The sequence below is a fragment of the Neoarius graeffei genome, chromosome 7, assembly GCF_027579695.1.
Source record: "Neoarius graeffei isolate fNeoGra1 chromosome 7, fNeoGra1.pri, whole genome shotgun sequence".
In the NCBI taxonomy this organism is placed as follows: domain Eukaryota; kingdom Metazoa; phylum Chordata; class Actinopteri; order Siluriformes; family Ariidae; genus Neoarius; species Neoarius graeffei.
This window is the reverse complement of record NC_083575.1, coordinates 72,242,730-72,254,668: the sequence shown is the minus strand read 5'-3', so window position 1 is coordinate 72,254,668 and position 11,939 is coordinate 72,242,730. Positions and strand designations below refer to the sequence as shown.

General features: G+C 39.8%; 1 protein-coding gene across 1 annotated transcript in view; it reads right to left on the bottom strand.

Moving 5' to 3' along the window:
- Window positions 1-447: 447 nt before the first annotated feature.
- timm10 (translocase of inner mitochondrial membrane 10 homolog (yeast)) overlaps window positions 448-11,939 on the bottom strand; it is a 28,086-nt gene continuing 16,594 nt past the window's right edge. Inside the window, exon 2 of the mRNA XM_060924837.1 lies at window positions 448-1,151. Within this exon, the coding sequence (XP_060780820.1) occupies window positions 956-1,151 (196 nt within the window). The 3' untranslated portion in view covers window positions 448-955. The remainder of the gene's footprint in view (window positions 1,152-11,939) is intronic.

The following is an 11,939-nucleotide window of genomic DNA, read 5'->3' as shown; positions in this document are numbered from 1 at the left end:
TTCATCAATTGTTCTACTAAAAAGCTAATAAAATCGAAAGTCTGTGATTCGAATTCAGTAGCTTTCAGTCTACTAAACAAAAATAATTGGGTGTCGGGGAAAATATGACCTGAACTTGAAATATCTGAAAAAGGCAGTCTACCTTTAAACTTTCTGATTAGTATTCTTGTACTCTAGGTTTTTAAGTCGTTAATCATTTAAAACACACCCATTGGGGAATTAGGCAAGCAGCAAATGTATGCAGAAAAAGTGCAAGGCGGCGAGGATGTAGAGCCTCAATATCAAATCTATCTTACATTCTGAATATCCATATTTTACAGCTTTGCATATGAACACTTGAAACGTTGATCATACTTTCATGAATTGTAGAAGAGCCCTGTGATGTTTGTCCCCTGCCTCCTTTTTTTCTTTACCTTTCTACAATAATTGTAATAAGACACGAAAGGGTGCATATAGTAAGAGATTTAATTAGTGTGCAGCAAATATGAGTCATCCATCATGAATGATAAAACATATCTGCACGTTCTTTTACAGTGTTCAGCATGATTGTTAAAAAAAATATATAAAAAAAAAAAAAGCCCCACTGGTGAAAATCTGCACAAATGTAATGTCCATCATGCACAACGTGGTCCACATACATTTGGGCTTTTAGACGAAACACTAACTGATGAGTAAGTCAATCATGTCACAGTAACTGATTACCAATTCCAACAAGGATTCTGCAATTTGACAAGCAACCTGTGGGCAAATCAAATCTGGGTCACTTTATTACTCCAACCACAGCTTCAAACTCGGGAGAGAGATTTAACTGAAGACTAGTGAGGTGTCTTCTCACACACATTACTATACTCCAGCTCCATTTCGTTTGGACGTCTGTAATATGTTAGCGTGTTTCCTTTCCCTCTCCAGTCCACCCAAGGCCGCACGTTGTTGCTCTTTGAGAGTCCTTGTAGATCTAGCCAGTGCCAGTGGCTGCTTTCCTCATCATCTCCTCATCCTGTACAGAGAGCTCAGTGAGTTTGCGGCCCAGCCTTTCATGTAAGTCAAGGTATTTGGCCACGCAGCGATCCAGACACACTGCTTCGCCTTTCGACAATTCTGCTTCCTTGTAGTGAGGAGGAACACACTTCCTGTGACATGCGTTGGTCATTCTGCAGGAGGAAGAAAATATTTGAGAGATTTAAAAACACACATTGTCATGATGGAGCCTACCAACATTCCACTTCTGAAGCTTATTCATTAACTTGAATACCAACATTTGCATTGTCGTTCCCTGGAGACAGAGCTGAGAGAACCTGACTCAGGCTACGTCCACACGACAACGGCAACGAGATTTTTTTTTTTTTTAAATATCGCGTCCACATGGGCAACGGATCAGTAAAATATCAGGTACATATGGCAACGCAACGCTTGCTGAAAACGATGCAATACACATGCCAAACCTCTACGTGCGCTGTAAGACGGTCCCATCGGAGACACCAGAACAACAGAAGTAGGACGCATGCGCATAAACCCCTTCTCCTGTAGCATTAGCCACAAAGTTTTGATTATTAATCAGTAGCGTAAAATAGTATCTATTGTCTAAGACACTTATTTATATTTCATATTAAAACGTCTATGTAAATTAATACAGTACATAGAAAGCCTGGCCAGGCGCTGAACATTCTTCTGCCTTCACTTTAAGAGAAATTCAGGGCGAGCATGAGCCTAGGTTCTTCCCTGTCACTGTCACACGCATACACCTTCTCATTCCCTATCCTATAGATATAGTCCCTTTAAATCACGTGCTCGTTTTTTGAATGGAGACGCGGAAAGAGGAATGAACGGGGGTAGATGGAAGCCAGTACGTCAACATTCTGATATCCTCCAGAATTCTTTAATGGTCCGGAATAAATTGAATGCTACACGTTGATGGATTACTTTGTTCGTCTAGGGCAATTCCAGCGTTATGGACATGACACTTGAACTCAAAATGGCAACAAATGACCCAGTGCATGTTTTATTGTCTCCCAGTATTTAAACAGGTGTTGCATATTTTAAGGCTGTACCATACTGGAGAAGTGATAGAACAAGAACAATTCCCATAGTACATCTAGGGCATGCCAGAAAATGCCAATAAAAGATGCGTTATGGATGTGACAGAAAAAGTATCACTTTTCTTGGGTGACTGTACATTTTTATCAAACTCTGTGAAATTGTAAACCTAATGTCGAAATGGAGATATCCGTTTGATAGAGGGGTCCAAGGTGAATATTAAAAAATCTTTGTTTAAAATATTTTGTATTTCATGCAGAGTTTCGGAAGGAAAAGTCAGCGTTATGGATGTGACGAAATTCCGTTATGGATGTGACGCGTCTGAAATAGACATGGCATATGTTTAGAAAATCAGCAATTTAACCACCATAACCCTTTGAAAAACTCTCTAAATATCAGCTAAAACTATCAAAGTTCTTAAATAATATTTAGGATGGCTATTGTTTTGCTGTTTTGTGGATTTTAGCATATATTTCTGTGGTTTGTGGCAATAATATAGAATTGTACATGATCAAAGTTGATTTTAGCTTGGGTTTTACATTATAAGAAAAAGACTGACAGTGACATATTAGGTTGGTTACAAATTGGTTCAACTTATTCACATCTGTAAAATACAGGCCTAGGTGATATCTCTGGGAGTGGTTTTGATGTATTACATGTTGCTTTATTTTTGCATGGTGAGGTTGACATTTACATGGAATTGCCCTCTACGCCCTTTTTGAGGAATGTATTGTTGGACTTAAACCAACATCTGAAGAGGTGAGATCGCTCCGTTTTTTTCCCTATTTTTGTTGGCAGGATTGTTTTTGGAAAGCGCACGGGCGGTGCGCAGTTTTGGTTATACTGCTTCCGCAGTGTTTGGACTAAAGACTCTGCCCTAAGGGCTATTCTCTCACTCTCTCTCTCACTTTGCACCATTACACAATAAATATTCACAGTGAAAATATTTTGTAAGCGCGTTTCATGAACCAAGTTATAGGATCTGTTGACAACTTGCATCGAGTTTGTTACACTTCTACCCAGCGTGAAGCACATGTGGTTGTGACGTCATCGTAAACAAATCCATTCTACTCATCCAGATGACTTCGCAACGGCGCTGTTGCCAGATTTTTCCCCACTCTGGAACCTGTTCTCAAAAGATTTCGTTTTGGGGCACCCAAAACGCCGGTGCCGTGTGGACGCCAGGCCGAAACGATAAACAATTTTATCAGATTCACCTGAATCCATTGCCGTGTGGACAGGGCCTCAGTGTCTGAGGCTACATTCACACTATCAGGGCAAAGGCATATAATCCAGGGTTTTCCTTGGGGGGAGGGGTAGATTTGTATATCAGAGCAGTGCTACTGATGTGGAACCTAGCCCGGAAGGCCCTGAAAGACTTTGGGGGGGGGGGGAGGAGTCCAGAGGCATGCTCCAAAAGAAAATTGAAATTAGAGTTTAAACGGTGCATTCTGGTGACATCCAGGGCTGATTTTGGCACAATTCAGCATTATTAAATTTGCTGGGTTTTTTTACCTTGTCAAATATGCAAGAGGCAAAATTTTAAGGGCAAAATCAGATTTGAAATGAAAACGCTGGAAACCGTCAAATCAGAGAAATATTTAATTTTATTACATTACAAAAAAAATGCATAATATTGAACAACATGGCAGCTGAAATTAGAATATTAGCAATACAGCCATCAACTACAGACCTGCAATCCAACAGGCAAAAAAGTCACATACAAAAGCCTGTAGTATCACGCCAGGAACAGAACTGAGGTTAAATCACACGATACCGCCATCTAGTGACCAGCACCAAGAACATGGTTTTATGTATGGTTGTGAACGGCAGTCAGTGTACACAGCGAAACCCTTTATTTTCACTTCTGGATCGAGTATCAGGATAGTCAAGCTCTTGGGAGATATTTAGGTGTGGAAAGTATGCTGCATTGTTCAATTTTATGGTATTGATTTTTTTTTTTGGTGCATGCACAAGCGACAGCAGGGCGCTGACATCACACAGCGTAGCAGAGCACCATGTATCCATGATTTGGGGAATGCCCGGTCATATCTGAGCTTCCTGATTGACTTTCCATATTATATATTAAAAGATCTGATCCGATCTGTGTGTCTGTGTTGCAATCCTTATTTTCAGTCTTCTTCACATTGGTTCCTACAGCAAATGACATTACGCCCAGAAGTAGTACCCGACAAACAAACCAAAATGGAGAGGAATGAAATGGGTTTGCTTAGTTACCACATGGCACTGTGGAGCTGTGGTGCAGGTTTTATAAAAACAAGACGTGACAGAGGGAGAAGGCTTGTCTGCTCCAATTTATTTCCTGCACCACCAAACTAGCACATTTCCTGTATGTATGAATTAAAAGTGACCTTTACGTGGCATCAAAAATCACAGACATAAAAAAATAAATTAAAAAAACCACACCTGAAATCCTCAAAAAGGATTTGTAAAAATCCGATCATGTGACTTTTAGCTGTCCGGTCTTGCTACATATGATCAGATTTGCACAGGCAATCTGAACATGACCCGAGACATTAGCAAACCTACTTTTAAGCCCTGCATGTTAAAAGTATTTTACTCAAAGCTATACATTTCTTATTCAAAAACAGCACCACTCATCTCATTACAACCCTGCCACCATCTGATGTCAGACACTTTAACTGCAGAACAAAGTTTACACAGGACGACATGAATGACATCATTACTGTGTAAACAGTGGTGCCCCAGCAACCAAAGCCTAAGGTCTGCTTGATAACCAAACAACACGATTAATAAGCAGCAGCATGTAATGCGCACACACTGCAGGCCTAAAAATCCATATATTTTTTCCACCAGCCAGCCGGACTAGTTACCTTCCAAAGTAACTAGCCAAACAGAAAATCAACTAGCCAAAATTTGTTCATGTATGAATTTTACTTCGGTCAAAAATAACGCAAAAGACAGTAGTTACCATTGTGCATTTATTTCAAGACCTGAGTATTTTGATACGGTTGTTAAATACATAAATGAGAACAACAGAGCACCATAATCTCATCTCATTATCTGTAGCCGCTTTATCCTGTTCTACAGGGTCGCAGGCAAGCTGGAGCCTATCCCAGCTGACTACGGGTGAAAGGCGGGGTACACCCTGGACAAGTTGCCAGGTCATCACAGGGCCTATAATATAATAACAAATAATAATATATTGGAAAACTTGGCAACTTGGTGTACGAGTATTGAAAACAAATATACTTACTATCATGACTATAGCACCCAAAATATGTCCAACATGCTTTCTGTATTTAACCATTTATGAGAGAGAAAGCATTAGGAGCTTCATATTGACTAGGAATCAACTTGAAAAAATTAATTATTCCATAAAAATCGTATCGCAGCCAAGGCCTACCCTGCTCCCACGTTTGCTTACAAGTCCTTTGTTGATTCTCCTTCTCGTACGCTTTATCGGCAGCCTTTTTCTCCTCTTCAGACCAAGGTCGCTTTGTCCCCGTCTCTGGCGGTTTCTGTACACCTTTCAGAAAATTCCACATCGCAACGTAGCTTTGGCAGATGTAGATGTAAACAACAACAAAAACACGTGTTTAAATGGGCGATAATGTGGCCACATCTATTGAATTTGATAACGTGATTACTGCAATATTCAACGAGATGCGTTATATGCATGTGCAGTAGTGAAAAAACCGACAGCTTGACTCGTACACGATATGATTCGGAATTCTTCGGTATTTTCCGTCCTGCAGATAAACACATCGATTAACACAGACACGGCACACACTTAACATGTGGTAGCTTTAGTTGACGGTGTGTCTGAATCTTCGCTTCATATATACTTTTTATTTTCAACTAGCCAGCTGGGCTGGCTAGTGACAGGAATTACCCGCCAAATGACAAATTAAGTCGCCTTGGGCGACCGGACCACTGCGAATTTCGAGCCGTGAACTGTATAGAGTGTGACTGCACCTCTCAATGCTCTTACAGCACATACACACACTTCTTTGCATCAGTGGTTAAAGGCTCTGAGCTACTGATTAGAAGGTTGCGAGTAGCCAAGTAGCCCCTGGACTTATAAACTCCCACTGCTCCGAGGACACCACATCGTGTTTGACCCAGAGCTCTGACCCGAGCTTCCTAAAAGGTTAGATGATGTGAAAAATTTCATTGTACTTGTAGCACATGACAAAAGCAGTCTTCTTAAAAATACATTTATTTCAACTACCTCCATTTACCTGATCAGAAAACGTCACCTGTTATGAACAAGAAATTAGGAAATTACCGCATTATTGTTGAGTAATAAATCACCACAATAATGGACAATATTTTCATGAGGCATCAATAATTTAATACATATCGTGTATCACAAAACAGCACATACACATTTGTAGAGATCCTGTGGAAAACGTGAAGAAAGAAAAAAAATGAAACAAGTGATTGGGGGGGGGGGGATTACATATCTCCAGTCAGCTGTTTGTTTCTATGTGCGACAATGGCGTGTTATACAAGTACCAACATCACCTACAATTCTTATAGGAAAATGTGTTGAGGAAATTTCTTGACGTATATTGATAACTTAATGTTGTATTGAGATTCTGCAAATTAAGTCCAAAGGTTGTCAGTATTTAGTGAGAAAAGCTGGGCGTATTCAGAGTTGGTTTACCTGTTTAACGTGACTTTCTGGTTCCTTTATTGAAATTTATTCAAGTTAACCATGTATAGCTAACCTCACAGATTCTTCAAGTCGAGACAGGGTTTTTCAATAACATCCTGACCACTGCCTTTTAGACACAAGCACTTGACTTTAAAATAAATAAATAAATAAATAAATAAATAAATAAAGCCCTCAGAGGAAAGAAAATGAACTGAAGACGTAAAAAGTGTTTTTCCTCGCTGTCAAATGTAATAGAACATTAAATAAAAAATTAATTAAAAAAAAAAACCATTTGACTGAAAAAACGGCAAGCAGGCAAACATCTAATGGCAAAAACTTTCAATACATGAAAGGCATCTAAATGATGGTATTTAACTAGCTGAAGCAATTGGTCTACAAAAAATTTTTTTAAAATGTCCAAGCAGTTACTTGGTTCAGTGAACTGAGTACAGTGATGTTACCATATTGGGATTATTGCTATCGTATTGCGCAGCGGTTAACGCTGTCGCCTCCCAGCAAGAAGGTTCTGGGTTTGAACCTTGTGGTTGACTGGAGGCCCTTCTGTGCGGAGTTCGCATGCTCTCCCTGTGTGGGTTTCCTCTGGGTGCTCCAGTTTCCTCCCACCCTCCAAACACATGGATAAGGTCAACTGGCTACTCTAAATTGCCCACAGGTGTTAAAGGGAGAACTGAAATCAATAAACTTTAAGAAATAAAGCAAGTGCTATTCAATTCCGTTTTCGGTTTTAGTAACCTTATATCGTGACTCGTATTGGCAACTAACTGCAATTAAATATTATACTCATCGGCCTATTCGGTTTTTAGCCATGTTGAATTTAGTTAGTTTGGTCCACGGCAGGCGTCGCTTATCCGCGCGATCTTCACGAGACTTGTACGAGACTTCGAAACGTGAAGTGTCAGCGCCGCCATTTGGAAAACTATTTTCCAAACGAAACATTGCACAAAAACGAGTTTAAATGATGATTACTGCCCACTTTTTTCAAACTTTCCTGATTGCTATCAAAACAAACAAAACTTCCGGCTTGATTACATCAGCATTCGAAAGAGGGCGCGCGCGTCTTTTTTTGTGTGACCAATTGTTTATTTTATAATGATGCACATATTCATAATCAACACAAATACAGAGGTATAACACTTCACACACCCCCACCCCAACCAAGTAAGTGGTGAGCATCTGTAATCTTACGTGTTATATAAACATTTAAAGTACATTGGTATACAAGTGTATAGAAACGAAACAACATATTTTCCAGCAAAAAAGTAAATAAAGAAAAAAAAAAAGAAAAAAAGTTACAGAACAACTGTACACAGCACCTTAGACATGAGTATCAGCAATAAAGGTTTTGACCTCATCAAAAGCATGGTTCCACCTCCTTAGAGTTTGCGATCTGGCACCATGTATACGGGCTGTTGAGAGTTCCATAGATATAATATCAAGTAAACTTAGAGCCCATAGACATCTACACAACATGTGGGGGATTCCATCGGCTGACTAACAGTTTTTTGGCTGCAGTAAAAGCAGCCAAAAGTAGGCTGCTCTGGAAAAGCGTCAGTGAGAGGTTGGAATAATCACTTAGAAAAAATAGACTTGGAGTTATAACAATATCTGTGTCTATCAGAGTTGAAATATTAACAGATAGCCAATGCCAGAAAGGTACCAGTGCTGAGCATTCCCAAAAGAAATGTAAAAACGTTCCAGTTTTTCCATCTGAACACAAAGTACAATTGGGTGAGGTAGTGAGACGCATATGAAATCGCTTAAGTGGTGTTAAATATACTCTGTGTGCTAGTTTCCAATGAATCATTTGATGATTAGGATTCTTAGATGACATAATGATTGTCTCCCATGTCTGATCAGAAAAGGTATCTTTCAGGTCACATTCTAAATCTTTTGACCAAACTGCTACAACTCCAAGAGGCTTGTATAGCTTCTTCATCAGAAAGGAGTAAATAGATGAAGCAGAAGAAGGGATGAAGTCATTGAAATATATAACATTGCGAATACTATGCACTGGTAATTTTGTGTCAAGAGGAACACCAAGAGCATTAAGAGCTGATCTGATGCGTAAGTATAAGTAGAAAGTAGAGGCCGGTATATTGTACTTTGACTTCAGGTCCTGAAACGTTCTCAAGCCTGTGTCATCATACAGGTCTCCAAGAGTTGTGATGTTGCACTCTGCCCATTGAGAAGATCTAAATGGGGTACTCCCAGATAGAAACCCATTATTATTAAAAAGTGGAAAGCGATGATGCCATTTTGATATAGATCCTGTTTGTCTTTCTACAACCTTCCAAGTGGATAACAAATGGGTTATGATTGGACCAAAACGAAGGGCGCATTGCCAAGTAGGAACATTGCAAAAAACCAAATCTCTTAAATTATAGGGGGTGACCATTGACTCTTCAATAGCTCTCCATGCCACATTTTTATTTGAATTAAACCAGACTGATATGGGGCGCAACACAAATGCTTGGGCATAAACTTTAAAGTCAGGAAAAGATAAACCTCCATCCTGCCTAGAGCGTTGCATAGTGGACAGCCTAATCCTAGCACGTTTCCCATTCCAGATACATTTCCTTAGAATGGAGTTGAGGTGGTCCCAAAAGTGTGTAGGGGGTGGTAAGGGTATCATTGCGCTACAAAAATTAACCCGTGGCAAAACATGTAGTGAAAATTCATTATGTCTGATTATTATAACTATTCTTTAAGTTCGTTTCTTAAGACACATTTTTTAGTATGTTACCTCGTTTGTTGACAGTTTCGGCGAACACTTCCGCCTTCTTCAAAACAGTCACCAGATGTCGAGTGGTGACGTGCCTTATCAGCTGATGTTACTCTATGGAGGCGTGAACGTCCCGCCCAATTTGACAGGTAGTCCACGCCTCCTGCTGTCAGGTCGCTGCCCCAGGACGGCGCTCCAGGTGTGTGACAGCGCGTACGCTCCCTCATCCCTCATCTGTCACACACCTGTTACCTCGTTTGTTGACAGTTTCGGCGAACACTTCCGCCTTCTTCAAAACAGTCACCAGATGTCGAGTGGTGACGTGCCTTATCAGCTGATGTTACTCTATGGAGGCGTGAACGTCCCGCCCAATTTGACAGGTAACATACTAAAAAATACATGTCTTAAGAAACGAACTTAAATGAACCGTGGCAAAACGTTCATTTTAACTACAGAAATTTGTGCATAATGACTTGGGCAAACATGACCAGTTTGATAAATCTGTACTGACTTCAGAAAGAATTTTTTTTGAAGTTTTTGCTTGCAATATCATGCAATGAGGGGTTTAAATGATGTTACAGTAGGTGCGGTGCTAGGAAGAAGCAAGGAGACAGGGTCAAAATTTAAGGGAAGAAAACAAGATTTGTTCCAATTTATCTTATAACCTGAAAGATCACCGAAATGATTAAACAATGACAGAGTATGAGGCACTGACGAAACAGGGTCATTTACAAACAAAAGAATATCATCAGCATACGAAGAGATGTGATGAGATGCATTTCTTACATTAATCGGTAGAATTTGCTCTGATTGACGGACAGCCTGAGCTAGAGGTTCTAATGACAAAGCAAATAACAATGGTGAAAGTGGGCAGCCCTGATGCGTACTCCTTCCCAAAGAAAAAGAACATGAGCGTAGTTGTCCAGTTAACACAGAAGCTTTAGGATTACAATATAGTACTTTGATCATGTTAATGAAGTCAGGGCCTAAGCCCATATGCTCAAGAACAGACCATAAATAATTAAATTCCAAACGGTCAAATGCTTTCATTGCATCTAGAGAGAACACTGCACAAGGACTAACTGATTGATCAGCAGAATAAATGATGTGTAAAAGACGGCGGATGTTGTCAGATGCTGAACGTGATCTAATAAAACCGGTCTGATCTTCATGAATCAACTTGGTAATCACCGACTCCAAGCGTCGTGACAAGACTTTGGCATAGAGTTTAATATCTGCTCCAATCAGAGAGATTGGGCAATAATTAGCACAAGAGGTTGGGTCCTTATCTTTTTTCAACAGCAGAGATATAATAGATGTGTTAATGTCCTGTCTGAAAGATCCATGTTTAATTGAATGATTTATCATGTCTAATAATAGAGGACCAAGCTCTGTCCGGAAGGTTGAATATAATTCTGTTGGAATGCCATCCAGTCCTGGCGATTTACCTTTATTCATACATTTCAGTGATTCTTTCAGTTCTTGAAGAGTAATTGGTTGACCTAAGGACTCCGACTCCTCGGTAGATAGAGTAGGTAAATTAAGGGAAGAAAGAAAAGAAGACAGAGTTGCATTGTCACATGTAGATTCAGAAGTATATAGAGTAGAATAGAAAGATTGGAAAAGTGTCATTGATATTTTGTGGGTCAGTAGTAAGCTCACCAGAAGACAGCCGTATCGCAGGTATATTTGCAAACTTTTCATTATTATGCAATTGCAGGGCTAGAAGATGGCTTGGCCTGCTCCCATTAAAGTAGTAATTGTGTCTGGTCCTTTGAATAAGAAACTCTGCTTTCACTTTAAGTAATTGGTTTAATTCAGTTTTTAATACTTTAATTTTAGTGGCTGTTTGGTCGGAGAATGAAGCCTGATTTGCTGCCTCTAGTATTATAAGCTGAGATTCTAGATCAGCTATTCTCTTCATTCTGGATTTTTTTAAGATGTGACGCAAAGGAAAGAGAGAAACTACGGATGAAGCCCTTGACTGCATCCCAGAGTATGCGGGGATCCACCACTGTCCCTTGATTAATGCTAATAAACTCCAATAGCCCATTTTTAAAAGACTTACAAAAGTTTTCATCACGAAGTAGCGTCGAATTAAACCGCCATCATGAAGCACGTGGAGGTTGATTGATTAATTTGAGGTTGATGACATTGCTATCATGGTCAGATAGAGACATGGGGCAAATATCTGAGCAAAGACAGGATGAGGAAAGAGAACAGGACAAATATGAAGTCGATCCTGGAATACGATTTGTGCCTTGAAGAATAGAATGTATATGCCTTGGCAGTGGCATTAAGAAAACGCCATGAATCTACCAGAGACAGTGCAGAAATCCAGTTTCTGAGTTTATCAGTGCTTGTAAATGAGTTTCACTTTCTCCTGACCTGTCCTCATCATGAGACATGACCGCATTCATATCTGCCCCCATCACAATCTCATAGCCCGCCATATTGAGAAGATAGTTTGTGAGCTTTGAGAAGAATGCAGGATCATATGTGGAAGGAGCATAAACA